General features: G+C 38.7%; 1 protein-coding gene across 6 annotated transcripts in view; it reads right to left on the reverse strand.

The window, feature by feature from the left end:
- LOC105473089 (WD repeat domain 70) overlaps positions 1-21,352 on the reverse strand; it is a 388,018-nt gene that overhangs the window by 277,323 nt on the left and 89,343 nt on the right. For all 6 annotated transcript variants that reach the window (XM_011726713.2, XM_011726718.3, XM_011726712.3 and 3 more), the window contains one exon: positions 1,135-1,288. In XM_011726713.2, the coding sequence (XP_011725015.1) occupies positions 1,135-1,288 (154 nt within the window). The remainder of the gene's footprint in view (positions 1-1,134; positions 1,289-21,352) is intronic.

Genomic DNA, 21,352 nt, shown 5'->3' on the forward strand with positions numbered 1-21,352 from the left:
AGCCACAGGGGCTGGGCTGCCCTAGACCATGGGAACCCACTTCTTGCATCACCCAGATGTGACACATAGAGTCAAAGGAGGTCATTTTGGAGCTTTAAGATTTGCCTGCTGGATTTTGGACTTGCATGGGGCCTGCAGCCCTTTTGCTTTGGCTACTTTCACCCATTTGGAATGGGTGTATTTACCCAATGCTTGTATTCCTGTGTATCTAGAAAGTAACTAACTTGCTTTTGATTTTACAGGCTCATAGGTGGGAGGGACTTGCCTTGTCTCAGATGAGACTTTGGACTATGGACTTTTGAGTTAATGCTGAAAGAAGAGTTTGGGGGACTTTGGGGAAGGCATGATTGGTTTTGAAATGTGAGGACATGAGATTTGGGAGGGTCCAGGGCAGAATGATATGGTTTGGTTGTGTTCCCACCCAAATCTCATCTTGAATTGTAATAATTCCCATGTGTCAAGGGCGGGGCCAGGTGGAGATAATTGAATCATGGAGGCAGTTTCTCCCACGCTATTCTCATGGTAGTGAATAAGTCTCATGAGATCTGATAGTTTTATAAATGGGAGTTCCCCTGCAAATGCTCTCTCCTGCCTGCCACCATTTAAGATACGACTTTGCACCTCCTCGCCTTCCTCCATGATCGTGAGGCCTCTCCAGCCATGTAGAACTGTTAGTCAATTAACCTCTTTCCTTTATAAATTATCCAGTATCAAACAGGTCATTATTAGCAGCATGAGAACAGAATAATACACCTACTAAGACACTGTAAAAAGACCCAAACTAGACATGTGGCAAGAGAAAAAGAGAGAGAGAGAGAAAGGGAGAGCCAGCAAGAAGGGAAGGGGTGGGGTAGAAGTAAGGAAGAGGCAAAGACAGAGAGAGATGCCATGGAGCAGGACATCAACTGCAAACCATCTGGGCCCATTTTGTATCTTATAGCCATCCTAGTGCTCCAGCTGATACTGTATGAAGCAGAACTTCCCAGCCAATCCACACAATGTGAGAACAAATAAATTGCTATTGTTTTATGACACTAACTTTTGGGGTGAATTATTACATGATAACTCAAATAGTTGTTAATAAATGTGTGCTGAATTAATTTAATTCATTAAAATATTCTGTTTAATGCTTACCTTGGTGTTGGCCATGTCCACAATATACTGGTCTCCTTTTATACATTCCATTACCTCAAAACCATCTCTGTCAATCACCTTGGCCTGAGAGCTTCCAGATACAACAAGAATCATGTCTCCTGTGTTACTATACTGTAATGACTTGATCTGGTGGCTGCACAAAAAGAAAAGGAAAATTGGTAAGATACTGAGCACAATGTTTATAATTTTACTACAGTAAGTATTGCCAGAAAAAAAACGTTACACAAATGCACAAATTGATAATTTCACAAAATCAGGAACATCAACCTCAAATGCATTCTAAATACCCACTGGCAGCCGAGCGAGGTGGCTCACACCTATAATCCCAACACTTTGGGAGGCTGAGGCAGATGGATCACCTGAGGTCAGGAGTTCAAAACCAGCCTGCCCAACATGGTGAAACCCTGTCTCTAACAAAAATACAAAAAATTAGCTGGGCATGGTAGCAGGTGCCTGTAATCCCAGCTACTTGGGAGGTAAAGCCACGAGAATTGCTTAAACCTGGGAGGCAGAAGTTGCAGTGAGCTGAGATTGCATCACTGCACTCCAGCCTGGGCAACAAGAGCAAAACTCTGTCACACACACACACACACAAAAAAAAAACACAACCAACCAACCAACCACTGGCTATTCTGGTAGTTCTCTCTTCCCACTCTCCACTGCAATCTATTAAAAATCTCTCTAATTACCTTGTATCTCCAACCCAACCAACTCTCCCTCTTTCAGCTGTTGAATCTTCTGGCTTTTTCTCAGAAGAAACAAGAACTGCCTCAACTTCCTCTCATTATCCTTATAAACTTATCTTTACTTGAACTTTCTTCCTCCTCCTCTTTCATTACAATGGTAGAAATGAACCTCTTCCAGCCCATGGCAAATCATACTTATATCCTGGATCTCATCTCTCCCAGTCTCCTCAGGAACTTCTACCGACTATCTTCTCTCTTTCCTCCCCTTCACAGCTAAGCTGTTTGAACAAGTTTTCAAGCCTCCTCATCCCCTCCTTTAATTCTCTAGCACTACAATATCTTTCCACCCTCACCACTCCACTAAAACTCATGTTGCCATTGTGGCTGTAGTGAAAACAGTGGTGTGCTACCCAGAACTCCCCCTTCAGAAGTGAAGTGCTCATTCTCCTAGCTTCTGGGATTTTGCCTACTGATGGCTAATAGCTGAACCCTCAGGAATTTCCCTGAGTTGCAATTCCCTTACCAAAGGTTACACTATTATACCACCCCAAAACAGCCCACATTCAATGACTGACCAATATACAGTAGAACAGTCTATTCCTGGAATATCTCAGAGGGGTTATTCTACCTTCAGATCTCCCTGTGGAACAGTTGTTGCTGCTATGGCAACTACATGGCAATTCAATTTCCCCATCTTCCCAATGCTGTTTCCCTTGTACCCTCTCTCATGGGGACTGACCCCAGAAACACTCCCCAATATAAACTTCTGTCATGCAAACACAGACATTTCAAAGTGTGTTTTTGGGAAACCTGATCTGGGAGAGTTGATACCAAAAGTGGTCCTATGAAGTTTTGACTCCCAATGAGAATTTGATGCTGTATCAATCAAAAACCGGCTAGCAATGAGAAACCCATTACTGGTGGCACATAGTCCCTAACATGCCACAGCAGGGCAACCACAATTGCTGAAACTTTTGTTGGTGAAAGAGAAGCCACGGCAGGTGCAATATTTCAGGCATTTGTGAAGTACACAGAAGTAATTAAAAGGACTAGGAATTGGATAGCTGTTGCTAGGAGCAGTCAATGCAACGGAGAAAAACAATGAAAGGGTGAGAGTGATAAATCACCAATTAAAGACTATAATGTGAAATCCAGAGAGTCCTTTGGCAGCATATAAAGACGGGGTTATTGGTCTCTGTCAGATAAGCGGTATGCAGTCATTGATCTCATGAAGCATTTTTTCTGCCCCTATTAAGGAGGACTAAGAGCAGCTGACAGTCACATCCAACTAACAACAGCATACATTTACATGCATGAATCAAGGCTATTATTAATTTTCCAGCCTTTAGAGTCCCAAGGCATATGAACAATCCAAAGAAATTCATGTTGATCCATGGTCTAAATATCACATTAATTCAATCAGGTAAGCAAGAAGGAGCGCACACACTGGTAAGATACAACCTTCCCAGAAAATGAGAGATAAACCCTATAAAAGAACAGGAGATTGAGACAAGGAGATGAGGAGAAGATGCATGTAGATAGACATATGAAAGGGGACAAGTATGAAGCTTTTTGGGTCACAAGTTAATCCCAGAAAGCATCAACCTCAAAAAAGGCAATGAATAACCATGCAAAGTGACTTGGTCAGTTTGGCTGACATCATCCACCCCACTGTTAATAGGCTTGTAAATGAAATCGTCATGGTGGCATCAACAGAAGTTATAGATGAGCCCAACAGCAACTCTTAACTTGACCTAACTGTTGTTGCTGCTGAAGATCCAACCTGCCAACTATGGTGAGCCTTTCCTCACAAAATCAATACTAAGCTAATAAACAAGTAAAATATATTATATGAAAAAATGGTAGTAAGTATGTGGGGGAAATAAAGCTAGGAAGGTAAGAGGACAGGGATAAATATTTTAAATAAGGAGGTCAAGAAATAAGTGAGTAGCTAGAATTACAGAATCACTTAAAGGCAAAATAAAGATGTTTTCAGAAAAACTAAAACTAACAGAATTTGTCAACAGTTGACTTGCTTTAAAAGAGATATTACACAGAATTCTCCAGATAGAAAGAAAATGATCCCCAATAAAAGTACAGAGTATGGCACGAAGAATAACAAAAAGGGAGAATATACAAGTAAATGAACAAATAAGTTATGAATACTGACTGCATGAAATAACAATACCATCTGAACGGTTTAAAATGCATATACCAATATGTAAAAGTAAAGAGGACCCTTGAACAACACAGGTTTGTACTGCACGGGTCCACTTCTACACTGATTTTTCTCAACCACATACAGATCAAAAATACAGTATTCTGCCAGGAACAGTGGCTCGTGCTCATAATCCCAGTTATGCAATGAGCTATGATCGCATCACTACACTCCAGCCTATGTAACAGAGCAAGACCCAATCTCTAAAAAAAAGAAGAAAAGGCGGGGCACAGTGACTCATGCCACAGTTTGGGAGGCCGAGGTAGGTGGATCACGAGGTCAAAATCAATACAATCCTGACTAATGTGGTGAAACCCCGTCTCTACTAAAAATACAAAAAATTAGCCAGGTGTGCTGGCATGCACCTGTAGTCCCAGCTACTTGGGAGGCTGAGGCAGGAGAATTGCTTGATCCTGGGAGGCAGAGGTTGCAATGAGTCAAGATTGCTCCACTGCTGACAGAGTGTCTGTCAGCCTGGCTGACAGAGCGAGACTCCGTCTCAGAAAAAAAAAAAAAAAAGACGACGAAGAAAAAAGAAACAATAAAACATCATATATAGTATTCACTACAGTATTCACAGGATGCAAAACTTGCATATACAAAAGGCTGGCTTTTCCCACAGGTGGATTCCTCAGGACCAACTGCAGGACTTGGGTATGCACAAATTTGAATACAGACAGGGATCCTTGCCTATACCAAGGGGACAACTATATGTGAGAACAGCAGCAAAACGGCAGGAGGGAGTAAATGCAGTTACGTGTAGTTAATAATCCAAAGTCTTTGTATTGACTGGGAAGTACTAATTTTAACAGACTTTGTTAAGTTGTAATCTTTAGGCTAACGACTAAAAGAATAGTAAAAGACAATAAACTAACAAACTGACAGAGAAGAGAAAACATAATATTAAAAATTAATGCAGACCGGGCCCGGTAGCTCATATTGTAATCCCAGCACTTTGGGAGGCTGAGGTAGGCGGATCACCTGAGGTCAGGAATTTGAGACCAGCCTGACAAACATGGAGAAACCCCATCTCCACTAAAAAAGCAAAAAAAACTAGCTGGGCGTGGTGGCGCATGCCTGTAATCCCAGCTACTCGGGAGGCTGAGGCAGGAGAATCCCTTGAACCTGGGAGGGCGGAGGTTGTGGTGAGCCAGATCACGCCACTGCACTCCAGCCTGGGCAATAAGAGTGAAACTCCATCTAATAAAATAAAATAAAATAAAATAAATCAAGGAATGAGGATGGGGGCCAAGGCTCACATCTGTAATCCCAGCATTGTGGGAGGCCAAGGCAGGTGGGACACTTGAGGCCAGCCTGGTCAATACAGCGAAACCCTGTCTCTACTAAAAATACAAAAAATTAGCCAGGCGTGGTAGCGCACACTTGTAATCCCAGCTACTCAGAGGGCTTAGGCATGAGAATCACTGGAATCTGGGAGGTGGAGGTTGCAATGAGCTGAGATCATGCCACTGCACTCCAGCCTGGGCAATAGAGTAAGATTCTGTCTCAAAAATTAAAAATAAAAAATAATAAAATAGGCCGAGCGCAGTGGCTCAAGTCTGTAATCCCAGCACTTTGGGAGGCCGAGGCGGGCGGATCACGAGGTCAGGAGCTCGAGACCATCCTGGCTAACATGGTGAAACCCTGTCTCTACTAAAAATACAAAAAAATTAGCCGGGCATGGTGGCGCATGCCTGTAGTCCCAGCTACTCGGGAGGCTGAGGCAGGAGAATGGTGTGAACCCGGGAGGCGGAGCTTGCAGTGAGCCCAGACTGCACCACTGCACTCCAGCCTGGGTGACAGAGCGAGACTCCATCTCAAAATAATAATAATAATAATAATAATAATAATAATAATAATAATAAAATGAAGGAACATTACTCGAGATAAAAAGGAACTTTCACCATTATCCTCAGCAAACAAATGCAGAAATAGAAAACCAAACGCTGCATGTTCTCACTTATAAGTGGGAGCTGAATGATGGGAACACACGGACATGTGGGGGAACAACACATGTAGGGGAACAACACACACTGAGGCCTGGGTGGCAGGGGGAGAGCATCAGGAAGAATAGTTAATGGATGCTGGGCTTAATACCTAGGTGATGGGATAATCGGTGCAGCAAACCACTATGGCACACATTTACCTACATAACAAACCTGCACATCCAGCACATGTAGCCGCAGAACTTAAAATAAAAGTTGAAGATTTTTTTTTTAAATTCATAATAACAAATGGGGAAATCTACCAGATACAATAATTCTAAGTGTGCTCGTGCCTAGTGACATTCCTCCAAATACATAAAGCAAAAAATTACAAAACTAAAAGGAGAAACAGGCAAATCTACAATCACACTGGGAGATTTTAACATCTCTTTTCCAGTAACTGATACTACCAGCCAATTTTTAAAGATCAATAAGGATAGAGAAGATTAGAACAACACAATAAACTTAATTTACCTATGTTGGATGCACAACAAAAAATGCATTCAAGTATACAAATAATGTTTAAAAAACTGACATATGCAAATCTGTAAATCAAGTCTCAATAAATGTCAAAAACCTAAAATCATATAGAATATGTTCTCTAATCCTAGTGGAATCGTTACAAATAAATTTTCAAAAATAATCTGAAAACCGCTGAATGTTTGAAAATAAAGCAAGATACCTACAAGTAATCCTCAGATCAAAGGAAAAAAAACACAATAGAAATTAGAAAATGTTAACTGAATGATAATGAAAACACAATGAATTAGAACTTGTGACATGTACCTAAAGCTATTTAATAGAAAATATACGGAGTTGAGTACATATATTACAAAAAACTGTTTTAATCAATGATCTAAACATATGTTTCCAAAAGCTAGAAACAACAAACTATATCTATCTCTCATGAACACAGATACAAAATACTCCAAACAAAATATTAGCAAATGGAATCCAGCAATATATATAAAAGGAAAAGATATCACAATCATGTAAAATGTATTCCAGGAAAGCAAGACAGATTTAATATTCAAGTCAATTCATGTGACTTTCTAAAAATCCAGCATAAAGGAGGAAAAGTAATTCAGGCATCTGATAAAACATATCAAAAGACAACAATAAGAATATAAGGCCAGGCGCGGTGGCTCACGCCTATAATCCCAGCACTTTGGGAGGCAGAGGCGGGCAGATCACCTGAGGTCAGGAGCTCGAGACCAGCCTAGCTAACATAGTGAAACCCTGTTTCTACTAAAAATACAGAAAATCAGCTGGGCGTGATGGCACACACCTGTAACCCCAGCTACTTGGGAGGCTGAGGCAGGAGAATCGCTTGAACCCAGGAGGCGGAAGGTACAGTGAGCCGAGATCATGCCATTGCACTCCAGCTTGGGGAACAAAAGGGAAACTCAGTCTCCAAAAAAAAAAAAAAGAAAAAGAAAAGAAAAAAAGGATATGAATAGACCAAGTTAGAGAGTAGGAGAAAATATTTGTAATGCAAAAGATTATTGCTGTGTGTGTATGGGTATCTCCTAAAATACATTAATTACAAAAAAAAAAAAAAAAGAATAAAAAGACCAACGACCCACTAAAAGTATAAAAACATAGATACTTCACAAAATATATTCAAGTGCTCTACAAAAACATTAAAAGGTGCTTCACATCATTAATTATTTGTGAAATGCAAAAACAAAAAAACACAAGGTATCATGTTATACTCACCCACTAAAATGGTTAAATCAAAGATACTGACAGTATCAAATATTGTCAAGAATGTGGAGCAATTAGAATTCTCATACACAACTGGTAAAGTGTAAGATAAAAAAATAGGTTGGAGAACTGTTTGGCAGTTTCATATAAAGGTAAACACGTACCTATCCTATGACTCAGTAGTTCTATTCCTAGGTAGGTTCATAGCACACAAAAAGGCTCATACGAAAATGTTCAAAGCAGCCTTATTCATTATGCCCAAAAGCTGAAAACAATAATCTAAATTGTACACTTGGCCAGACACAATGGCTGACGCCTGTAATCCCAGTCCTTTGGATACGGGCGGATCACTTGAGGCCAGGAGTTTGAGATTAACCTGGCCAAAGTGGCAAAACCCTGTCTCTACTGAAAGTACAAAAAAATTAACCAGGCATGGAGAGGAGTGTCTGTAATCCCAGCTACTATGGAGGCTGAGGCAAGAGAACTTCTTGAATCCGGGAGGCGGAGGTTGCAGTGAGCCAAGATCGTGCCACTGCACTCCAGACTGGGCAACAGAGTGAGACTCTGTCTCAATCAATCAATTGTACACTTTACACGTTGTATATATAATTTGTACATTTGGTATATTCATGCAATGAAATACATGGGTAAACATCATAAACATTTTATTGAGTAAAACAAAAAAGATACACACTATAGATGATATAATCCCAACTACATAAAGTCAAAAAATAGGAAAATATTATGGCAATAAAAATTTTAAAGTACTTGCCTCTACGGGAAGGAGGGACATGGAACGAAAAGGAATCAAGAGAACTTTCTGAGGAGATGGGTATATTTGTTTTCAGTGATACTTAAGCAAGTGTATGCAAATATCAAAGCATTCAAGTCAAGCCCTGAAGAATGGCAAAATCGGCCGGGCGCGGTGGCTCAAGCCTGTAATCCCAGCACTTTGGGAGGCCGAGACGGGCGAATCACGAGGTGAAGAGATCGAGACCATCCTGGCTAACCCGGTGAAATCCCGTCTCTACTAAAAAATACAAAAAACTAGCCGGGCGAGGTGGCGGGCACCTGTAGTCCCAGCTACTCGGGAGGCTGAGGCAGGAGAATGGCGGTAAACCCGGGAGGCGGAGCTTGCAGTGAGCTGAGATCCGGCCACTACACTCCAGCCTGGGCGAGACTCTGCCTCAAAAACAAAAAAACAAAAACACAAAAACAAGAATGGCAAGATCTTGCATATAAATTGTACTTCAATAAAATTTGTATTTAAACTTGGGATATTCACTAATAATTTCTTAAAACCTCCTGGCAAATTAGGAAGTAAAGGGAAAGTTTTTAATTTGATAAAGAGTATCATTTTAAAAAAACTGTAACAAATATCTTCCTTAATGTTGACATGTTAAAAACATTTCCTCTGACATCAGGAGCAAGATAAGAAAACCTATTTTCAACACTTCTATTCAACATATAATAGAGATCCTTGACAGTGCAATATGACAAGAAAAAGGCCACTTGATTTATGACAAAAGTGATAGAAGTCTTTTCAATGAATGATGCTGAGTCAATTTGACATTGTAAATAACAAATCTTTGTCCTTATTTTACAACACACATAAAAATCAATTCCAGGTACACTGTAGGCATTAATTATTAACTTTTAAAAGTAATATATCTAAACTTCTGGAAGATAAAATTGACAACACGGGGTTAAAGAAAAATCTTCTTAAACAGAAAACAAAAAAATTCTAACCATAAAAAAAAAGAACGCAAATGTTACCTTCATCAAAATTAGGAACTTCGATTCATCAAAAGACATCACAAACAGTGAAAAAAAAAGCCAAAAATTGTGAGTGAATATGTGCCTCCTATTTAACCAATGAAAGTCCCCAGATCCACCATATTTTTAAAATCTATTAAATGGTATTAAAAAAAAAAAAAAGGCAACCACCAGAAAAATGACCAAAAGATTTATCCATTTGAGAATAATGTTATAAGAAGTTATCTAATCTCATCATGCATCAGAAAAAATTCAAAATAAAGCTACAATGAAATACTACTATATATCCACCAAAATGACTAAAATTTAAAAGGCTGACAACACAAAGTGTTGGCAAAGATGTAAGGTAACTTCTGTGGACTATGGGTAGGAGGGTAGATTGGTACAATCATTTTCAAAATCTATTAGAAACACCTGCTAATGGGCGGGTGCCGTGGCTCACACCTGTAATTCCACCACTTTGGGAAGAAGAAGCAGGTGAATCACTTGAGTTCATGAGTTTGAGGCCAGCCTGGCCCACATGGCAAAACCCTAAAACCTAAAAACACAAAAATTAGCCATGCATGGTGGCTCATGCCTGTAGTCCCAGCTACTCAGAAGGCTGAGGCAGAAGAACTGAACCCAGGAGACAGAGGTTGCAGTGAGCTGAGATCGTGCCACTGCACTCCAGCCTGGGAAACAGAGTGAGACTCAGTCTCAAAAAAAAAACAAACAAACAAAAAAATACTTGCTAAAGCAGAATGTATGCATAATCAATGACCTTGCAATTCCACTACCAAGTATATACCCAACAGAAAAGCAAATATATGTTCCAAATGACATCTACAAGAATGTTCACAGAAAAACTACTCATAATCACCCCAAACTGGAAATAAGTCAAATGTCCATAGGCAGAAAATAGCTAAGTAGATGTATATTCATACAGTAGCACACTGTATAGCAATTGAAATGTACAAATTTTTGCTATAAACAGTATGGATATATTTTACAAATATAATCAAGTGAAAGAAGCCAGACAAAAAAAAATATGCTGTATTCACCCATTTAAGTAATATTTAAATATAGGCAAAAGTAATCTATGGTGCAAGTAGTCAAGATGACAAGGTTGTGGGTAGTATCTGGTAAACAGGTTTCTGACACTGGTAACACTCTACTTCTTCTATTTGGGTAGCAATTACAGGGATGTATTCATTTTATGATTAGTCCTCAAGCTATAGCCTTAGTAGTATCATAATTTTCTAAATATTATATTTTAATTTAAACATTATAAAAATTAGAGACATCTGAAGCAATTTTATATTAAGGCCCTTAATTCACCAGTAAGGATATCAAATGGGTACACTACTGTACTTTACAGTATAATTTAATTCCTGAAGGCTGGAAAATTCTCAGAATAAACTAGTAAGTACATGTAAAATGTTTTGTGGTTTAAATTGTTTGAGGGGTTAGGGGTTTTTTTTGGTTTTTTTTTTTTTTTTTTTTTGCTTACATGGGCATCCTTCAGTTTTTAATAATGTAAAAAATTCTATTTACCCATTGCCAATGCGTATACATTAATCTGCGGCAATTTTATACAACAAAAAGTGAACTTCTATGCATTAAACAGTAATTTAACAAAAAATGTACAGGAAGAAGAACGTTCATTACAAATACAGGAAACATAAATATTACCAAATATTGGCAAGCACCAAAATGTTCAGAAATAGAAGTCTCTTACAATTATAGCTCTCTCAAGCAAAAAAATAGCAGAGAAAAACTTAATTTACCTTAGGGACTATTTATTTACTTAGAGATTTCTTAAAAGGTCAAATGGGGTCACACAGAGTACTAAGAAGGGCTGTTCATTCAGGCCTCACTAAGAACTCTTCTTCATTCAGTAGCTATATAGTAATATGACAACTGCTCCTACAACCCAAAGAGGAACTACAGCAACTACTCTTTAGCATCTGTTGCTCCCAACTCTGCTTTGCAATTATATGACTCAAGTATTCTGTCTCTGTTAACTATTACTTCTGTTACTCCCAATTAAATTCCCTCTAATTCTCCCACTCTGCCTATTTAAGCATTCTGCTGCCTCATGGCTTCAATTCCATCAGAGTTACGCATTCTGTTTTCTCTGTACATTTTTGCTCTGCTTCCATTGCTAATTTGCTAGTAAAGTGTTGTACATTCAAAGTTCCAAAGAAATAGAGTATCTAAGACGTCGCCAATCATCCAAAAAACAGTGTAGGAGGCCACAGTTAAGAGAAGCAAGACCATTAGCTTTCTTTATAGGCTCGAGAACAACAGGATGCTGTGGTCCTGTATCAACAGGATGCTTTTCGGGTAGATCCTACTGCCACGCTAGCTATGGGCACATGTCAGAGTCCCATGTAATAAAGGAGACAAAAGGAAACCCATCACAAGTATAAACTAAGAAAACTACTCCAAGGTTTCTAAGAATGGAGCTGTATAACTCACTCTGCCCCATTTGTTACTTCTCCACAGCACTTACCACTATCTATTATATATATTTTGTTTATAGTCAGTCTTCCCTCATTAGAATGAAAGTTCCGTGAGGATAGGACTATACAGTCATCCCTCAGTATCCATGGGGGACTAGTTCCAGGATCTCCTGAGGATAACAAAGAACACTCAAGTCCCTGATATAAAATGACATAGTATTTGCACATCACCTTTGCACATCCTCCCATATACTTCATATCAACTCTAGATCACTCATAATACCTAAAGTAAATGTCATGCAAATAGTTACTGTACTATATCGTGTAAGGAATAATGACAAGAAAAAAGTCTGTACATGTTCAGTACAGATGCAATTTTTTTTCCAATATTTCCAATCCTTAGTTGGTTTAATAAACAGATGTAGAACCCAGGAATAAGTTCTGGTGTCCTATTGCATAGTAGGATGAGTATAGTTAACAATAATGTATTATATATTTGAAAACATCCAGAAGAGTACCAATTGTGAATTTTCTCCCTACAAAGAAATAATTACGCAAATTACCGATTTGATCATTACACATTGAGTGCATGTATTGAAATATCATACTGTACCCCATATATATGTACAATTATTATGTGTCAATAAAAATTTAATGTCAATATGTGAAATAAAATTAAAAAATAAAACTTTTTAAAGCAGTAATTATCTCTATGTGGTAGGAATATATACAATCTGAAATAAAAAATATGTTTGTAATTGTTAGGACAAAATAGATTATAGATTATTTTAAGTTTGGAAACTATAAATTATAAAATTCTCACAGAACCTGAAAAATTATTAGTATTTAAATATTTAAAAATCTGTCCTTGGAGAGAAAGCAAGCTATCACATTTACATCAACAAGTGCAACATATGAGCCTATTACCATCTGCTACAGACTGCATGTTTGTGTTCCCTCAAAATTCATATGATAGGCTGGGCGCGGTGGCTCATGCCTGTAATCCCAGCACTTTGGGAGGCTGAGGCAGGTGGATCATGAGGTCAGGAGATCGAGGCCATCCTGGCTGACATGGTAAAACCCTGTCTCTACTAAAAATACAAAAAATTAGCCGGGTGTGGTGGTGGGCATCTGTAGTCCCAGCTACTCAGGAGGCTGAGGCAGGAGAATGGCATGAACCCAGGAGGCGGAGCTTGCAGTGAGCTGAGATTGTGCTACTGTACTCTAGCCTGGGCGACAGAGTGAGACACTGTCTCAAAAAAAAAAAAAAAAAAATTCATATGATAAAGCCCTAACCCCCAAAGTGAGGATATTGGGAGGCGTGGCCCTTAGGAGAGAATTAGGTATAGATGAGATCATGAGAACAGAGCCCCTATGGTAGCATTAGTTCCTTTATAAGAAGAGAAACTAGAGCTGCTTTTCTCCCTACCATGTGAGGATACTGAGAGAAGATAGCCATTTCCAATCTAGGAAGCAGGCCCTCTTTAAGAAACATAATTTGCCAGCACTTTGATCTTGCACTTCCAGACTCCAGAACTGTGAGAAATATCTATTGTTTTCTGTTTTGTTTTGTTTCTTTCAGACAGAGTCTCACTGTGTCATCCAGGCTGGAGTGCAGTGGTGCAATCATGGCTCACTGCAACTTCTGCCTCCCGAATTCAAACAATTCTCCCACCTCAGCCTCCCAAGTAGCTGGGACTACAGACGTGCACCACCATGCCTGGCTAATTTTTATAGAGACAAAGTTTTGCCATGTTGCCCAGGCTGGTCTCAAACTCCTGAGCTCAAGTGATCCACCTGCCTCAGCCTCTCAAAGTGCTAGGAATACAGGCATAAGCCACCACGCCTGGTCAAATCTACTGTTTAAGCTACCCAATTTATGGTATTCTGTTTTAGCAGCTGAAGCAGACTAAGATACCATCTTATATGCTACAGACCAGCACTATCCGACAGAACTTTCTATGACAAGGAAATGTTTCATATCTGTGCTATCCATTATGGTAGCCACTAGCCACATGTATCCATCAAGTATTTGAAATACAGCTAGTGCAACTAAAGAATTTTTTTTTTTTTTTTTTTTTTTTGAGATGGAGTCTCACTCTGTCGCCCAGGCTGGAGTGCAGTGGCGTGATCTTGGTTCACTGCAAGCTCTGTCTCCCAGGTTCACACCATTCCCCTGCCTTAGCCTCCTGAGTAGCTGGGACTATAGATGCCTGCCACCACGCCCAGCTAATTTTTTGTATTTTTAGTAGAGATGAGGTTTCACCGACTTAGCCAGGATGGTCTCGATCTCCTGATCTCGTGATCCACCCACTTCAGCCTCCCAAAGTGCTGGGATGACAGGAGTGAGCCACCACACCCGGCTAATTTTTTATTTTATTTTATCTTATTTAAATAACCACATGTGGCTAGCGGCTAATGTATTGAACACTGCAGCTGTAGATAACATGAAATAAATATAAAGCAGTCTCAACTTTAGAAAAACAGAAGACTCTTACTGCCTCATAATGTAGATGCAAAATGAAATACTAAGTTAAGTAAAATGTTCTTTAAAGAACAAAAACAAAAGAAAACCTAATGAAAGCTATAACAGTCCACTGGATAATAATGCTACCAGTACTAAGAAAGTACAGCCCCTAAAAGTGATGTGCAGTCACAAATATAAAAATGACTATTCAAGTGAACTCCTGAGGTAAAAATTTGTTATTCACCATGCTCCAAAATGGTCTATAATATTCTTCAGAGATGGCATGGTAAACTACAATACAAGGGTAATATTAACAGTATGCTGTCACAGGTGCCATTCTCTTAAAAAAGAAATCCCAAAATAAACACAAACCGAAAGCAAATAATTAAACACATTAGAGATTATTAGAAAAATCCATAAGGAATTCTGGTAGAGAAACAACTTAATAATCAAAACCCCAAATATAAAATTTGTCTATCAAAAATGAAAATGTTGACAGTTTCTTGCCAAAAAAAAGTTTAGAAATTTTTTTAATATAAATAAATAAATAAGAACATCTTTTTAAACAAAATCTTAGGCTGTTGAGTCCCATTTACTTTCTACACCTCTAATTCCAAAGCTGAGAAAAAAATGGATACATCAGAAAAAAAAATTAACTCATGACAATTTGTCTTTTGGACACAGAATATAAAGGAAAAATAAAACTTATGCCTATCTGGCCAGACCTCAATAGAATTTTTCCTCCTAGCTGGTTCCTAAATCCAAATCAGATACTTATCAATAAAACTGCTTTTCTGCACAGCTACCACTAGCTAGAAACTCTTCTCCAAATGTATACTGACCATTTCTTCTAAAATGTTGAAATTCTAGCTGATAGTTTTTTAAAAACCATTCTTAATGTACTGATTCCAGAGTACTGATTCCAATGGCCAAGAAAATTCAAAAAGATTTGACTGGTCTCTGAGATTAGAATGTGTGACAATATGAAGCATTTCACTACAATGCCCAAGATTAAAGTGTCAAAGCAGATGAGGAAATGAAGCTTTCAAAACAGATGCCCATGAGAAAGGAGCCCAGAAAAGCAAAAGGGGCAACAGCCCAGGACCTTCCAAAAAAGAAAACTGGCTCTGGCCCCATGGTATCCTTCCTGAAATACTGGGAAAGAATGAAGTCCTTAGCAAAATTCTGACCAGGATCCCAAATTTAAACGTAAGCTTGTAAGGAAAACACCTATGGACTTGTGTTTAAATTCGTCTATCTAAGATAAAAAATTACAAGTTTGAGCAAATGTGCCAGTTGTCCACTTATTGTCTCTCAGCTCCGAATTCACCCTTTCCAGTCTGCTCTGCAGAAATGAACTCGGACCCTTTAAACATTTTTCCTTTGCTAGTTGGCACGATGTTAGATTTACACTGTAAGAAGAGATTTTCCTCTTCTTTCCAAGAGTCTTGTATGTTCCTCTTTGCAGGTTCCTGTACTGCAACACAGCTTCTCCAGTGTCCAGATCCAGCACCTGTGCAATTCGCTCCATTGTCAGGCTCCTGAAGTGCATAGCAGTCAGCAGCACCCAGTATCTTCCACCAGTACCTCCACAAGGCAGTATTATAGAAGAGTGACTCTGATGAGACAGATTTCTACCGCAGCAACTTCTCTTCATTCAGTGAGCCACAGCCATGCCCCCTCAAACAGGGTCTGGATCTTAATCCCAGAGGCCTTGGACGTTGTATCTCAACCCCAAGGGTTGATGTTCCTTTTATCTGTTATTCTTATATTCCTTAGAGTTCTCTTTACTTTTTACTAGCCAATCCTCATTACTCCAAAACCTTGTTATAGCTAGCAATTCTTTGTATTAATCTTTCCTTGTTCAAATTATATGTGATTTCGCTATTCTAATCAAACACTGACTGATAGATCGAATTTCAGGCAATTAATCAGAAACTGAGAAAACTATAGGGAATTATGTCTAATTTGTTATTTTATATCTTAGCAAACACATGAGATCTGATAATCAGAAAGTTCAGAGTGCTAACCAAAGTCTTTAAAGAAAGAATGGAATGAATCAGTTCACAGGATATATCCTTGTTAATGCTACTCCCATTTAGGGGAAGTGTAATTTTCTCCAGTAACCATGAAAAATAAGAGATCACTTTGTTTCTTCTGGTGATTTATTTTTATTTTAAAAGGGAAATGAAAATCTAAAAAAACAGAAAAGTTTAAGAAGAGAAAGTAGAAAGAGTTAAAGGCTTCATATCTCTGGCCAACTAATCAACCAAACTGTTCTATCTACATTTGGTGGGAAACCCAAAATTTCAGTGATCCCACACTAATATTCACATTGTTTTCTGCTATATAGGAACACTTTTAACATTTTCCCTCTGTCTCATTGTTTGTCATGTACTCTCTGTAGACTACTTTGCCAACATTAAAATGAAATGTTCACCATCAAGCTCATCATTCCTGCCTCACTTCACTCTGAAATCTGCTAGACACAGAGTTAAAAGGACAGGATTAAGAGTCATTAGACACAGTACTAAGGAGAATTAAAGGGCCTGTTCAAGGGGCATAACATCTGCTCCTCAAATTCCTGCCTAAACAACTAAGATTCCGATCAAAGAGAAGAGAAGGAAAGTCAATTTGACCAGTAAACCGGAGTCACGAGGAAGTGAATGTTCTCTTAGGGAGTAACTCTGACACCAGAGAAAGGCTTAGTGACATTGCACAATTGTTTCTGTGAAGTTATTCATGGGGCAAGTGGGAGTATATGAGTGTAAGTGGAAGGGAGTGGGAAGGTGAAGACTGAGGATCCTTTTAAGTAGTTTTTGCTCAGCTAGCAAAACAAGCTGGGACATGCAAGACAGATAAACACAGCTGTTTGGGGCTGTCACTTGGGGCTCAGGAGCCAAGGTGTCTTGCTGTAGTGAAAAGTGCACCGGAATGTGAGTCAGGAGTTCAGGGATCCAAGTCCTCATTCTGCTGCTAACTAGCTGTGTGATCAAGAGCAAGTCTACTGGCTTCACTAGACTCAGTCTCTCTTTTTTTTTCTTTTTTCTTTTTTTTTTTCTTTTGATACAGAGTCTCGCTCTGTCGCCCAGGCTGGAGTGCAGTGGCACAATCTCAGCTCACTGTAACCTCCACCTCCTGGGTTCAAGCAAATCTCCTGCTTCAGCCTCCCAAGTAGCTGGGATTATAGGCGCGTACCACCACACCCAGCTAATTTTTGTATTTTTAGTAGAGACAGGGTTTCACCATGTTGGTCAGGCTGATCTCAAACTCCTGACCTCGTGTTCCGCCCACCTCAGCCTCCCAAAGTGCTGTGATTACAGGCGTGAGCCACCGGGCCCGGCCTCAGTCTCCTTATTTCATGGAAAATGAGGAGACAAGACTAGATGGCAGCACTATACAGAGATGCTCCTGAACCACAGAGTTCACATACTAGTTAATATAACTTTGCTGAGTCCTGGTTTCCTCCACTGAAAAAAAACATGAGAAATAAAACTTTTTATAAAATTGGGTGAGGATTAAAAATAATATACATAAAGACACCTAGTACAGTAACTGAAACAAGTAATTATTATTATTACCCCTTTATTTCCAAGGTCTAAGATTATTTGAGGGGTATAAAATCTCGGTAGCCAAATGCAATGTTATTTCAAATGCACTACAAGTTAGTATATGTCTAGCACATGTCTTAACTATTGCTAACCAAAATACTCAAGACTCAGAAATTAAGGACTTGTAAATGTCACCCAAAAATGCAAAAATATATTTTGTCAATATAAGGTTGATTCTTCAGAGGGTGCAAAAAAAGAATATAAATAAGGAATCCTTAAGAATTTGGAAATAGGAAATATAGAAGACTTCTAAGGAAAAAGAGCTAAGGACTTCAATAGACTTCCCTATTCCAAATGCCAAAAGAAATAACCTAGAAAAATATAAAATCGGGATAAATGAAAGTACCACTGTAAACTGGAAATTATCCAGAAATTTCTATTAGGAAAAGATCAGAATGATTAGGAAAGCACCTCCCAGAAAGACTGCAACAGCTTCATGTGAAACTACCCAGCAACCATGAAGTCCAGGGACGGTTCGCTCTCAAAGCAGCAAGGATGCCCTTATGGAAGCAGTTGTCACAAAAATTAGGCAGCAGGCACAAAAAATAATGTGGAAGAGATAATATAGGGTAAATAAAACAAAGATATATAGTCATAAACCTACTATCTTTCCTAAAAACACAGCATACAGGCCGGGCGCGGTGGCTCACGCCTGTAATCCCAGCACTTTGGGAGGCTGAGGCGGACGGATCACGAGGTCAGGAGATTGAGACCATCCTGGCTAACACGATGAAACCCCATCTCCACTAAAAATACAAAAATTTAGCCGGGTGTGGTGGCGAGCACCTGTAGTCCCAGCTACTGGGGAGGCTGAGGCAGGAGAACAGCGTGAACCTGGGAGGCGGAGCCTGCAGTGAGCCAAGATCACGCCACCGCACTCCAGCCTGGGTGACAGAGCAAGACTCAGTCTCAAAAAAACAACAAAAACACAGCATCCATCACATAGAGGAGAGACCCACACACATACACACACACGGATTACTCTCAGCCCTAGCTCCCTCAAACTTCCTAAGATCACAGGCACATTCCACTGGCCACAAGCAGTGAGTTTAAGAAGGTAAGGAGATACAAGAAGAATCTTTTCAGCCTGTATCTCACCAGGCAGAGAGAGTAAATAAGAAGAGTAAAATAATAAGGGGTTGACGATAGGGTCAGCAAACTTTATGTGAAGGGCCAGATAAATATTTTAAGCTTTGCAAGCCATATATGATCTCTGTATCATATTCTTCTTTATTGTTCTGGGGTTTGTTTCACAACTCTTTAAAATTGTAAAAATCATTCTTAGTTCAAGTGCCATACAAAAACAAGCCATGGACTAGAGTTCGGCCACTGGCCACAGTCTGTACTGTTTTAAGATATAAAAGACAAAGAATATAGCGGTGGAATTTTTTTAAAGGAAAAAGAACATAGTATCAGACTGTTATTTTGTGCCAAAAAAATTTCAAGAAAACATGAGTCATCATTATATACAAAGCTGTAATAAATAAACTTGTTCCTGGTTATTTCCACATATGTGGATACATCTGTCAGAGGAATTCCTAAAAGTGGATTACTTGGTCAAAGGGTATATGCATTTGTAATAGAAGAGAATGCCAAATTGCCCTCTATAAGATGGTGCCAATTTACACTCCCACCATGCCTGATAGCACTTGTTTCTCCAAATCTTGCCATCATAGTTTACAGTTCACATCAGAATAAGATACACTGGCTGGGTGCGGTGGCTCACGGCTGTAATCCCAGCACTTTGGGAGGCCAAGGTGGGTGGATCACTTGAGGTCAGCAATTGAACACCAGTCTGGCCAACATGGTGAAACTCCATCTCTACTAAAAATCCAAAAATTAGCCAGGCATGGTGGTGCATGCCTGAATTCCCAGCTACTTGGAAGGCTGAGGCATGAGAATCGCTTGAACCCAGGAGGTGAAGGTTGCAGTGTGACAAGATCGCACCACTGCACTCCAGCCCAGATGTCAGAGCGAGACTCTGTCTCAAAAAAAAAGAAAGACATTATCAAATTGTTATGCGGAAAAAAAAAGTCTGATCATTTATACCCTGACCTTAGCCTTCTCACATTGAATAGTATATGTTCTCTTCACTTTTGCCAATCTTATAGGTAATAAATAGTACCTCTCACTGGCACTTTAATGTTTCCTTCTTTATTAATGAAGCTGAATATCTTTATGTTTATTGACTATTTGTATTTCTTGAAGCTGAATATCTTTATGTTTATTGACTATTTGTATTTCTTCTGCTGTTACCTATTAATTCATTTCCTTTGGCTAGTATTAGTTTTCAAATACCCCTTGCTTTATTTACAGAAACTGTATTATGGATAGTAGCCCAGTGCTTTCAATCTGTGTTACAATTTTTTGTTTATAATTTGTCTTACAATTTTGTTTTTGATGTCCTTTGTTTTCTTAAGTGTAAAATATCTTTTTAAATTGTAAAAGTAATTCATGCTGTTTTGTTATGTCACATAAAAATATAAAATGAAAGTTCACCAATACCCCCACATAATACACTTCCATTTCTAGGACATAACCTCTCAAAGTTTCCCTAGTAACTAAAAAATACAAATACATAAATTACATATTACAAAAGTGGATTTCTTTTTAAAACTAATTTCTATTTAACAAATATTTATGGAACTCTTTCTATCTAAGCCACAGACTGGAATATTTGTGACATACACATCTTATAAAGAACTTTATCAACCAATCCAAGAAAAGCAACCCAGTTTTTAAAATGGGCAAAAATTTTTGAACAGTTGTTTCATCAAAGAGAGAGAGAGAGAAAAAAAGAAAAGAAAAGAAAAATAGGACAGGTGACAGTCTGAAATAGTAGTCTGATTTTTCAGAGGTAAAATGCAATGTTACAATACTAAGAAAAACTCAGAAATGGGAAGTAATACTTGAAAGAGATGAGAGATATCAAATTAAGAATCTGTGCACTGAAATTCCTTCATATCAAATAAATACTAGGTGAGTTATGATCTACCGAATGCTTTACTACATGCCAGGCACTGTGCCATATACTTTATGATGTATACACTATTTCATTTAATCATCAATCAGAACACCAAAAAACTGGTATTATTAATTCTATTTTACAGGCAAGGAAAACAAGGGTCAAAGTGATTAAAATGACATGCCTAAAGTCATACAGCAAACGAAGAAGCCAAGACATAATTCAAATTCAGACTTTTATGAGTCAGAATCCATGCTCATATCCACTATGCACATTAAGTCTATAGTTATACTTAGTTGTAGAATTAAATTTTACATAAACTAATATGCCATAAAAAA

This window comes from Macaca nemestrina, chromosome 6 (genome assembly GCF_043159975.1).
Source record: "Macaca nemestrina isolate mMacNem1 chromosome 6, mMacNem.hap1, whole genome shotgun sequence".
Taxonomy (NCBI): domain Eukaryota; kingdom Metazoa; phylum Chordata; class Mammalia; order Primates; family Cercopithecidae; genus Macaca; species Macaca nemestrina.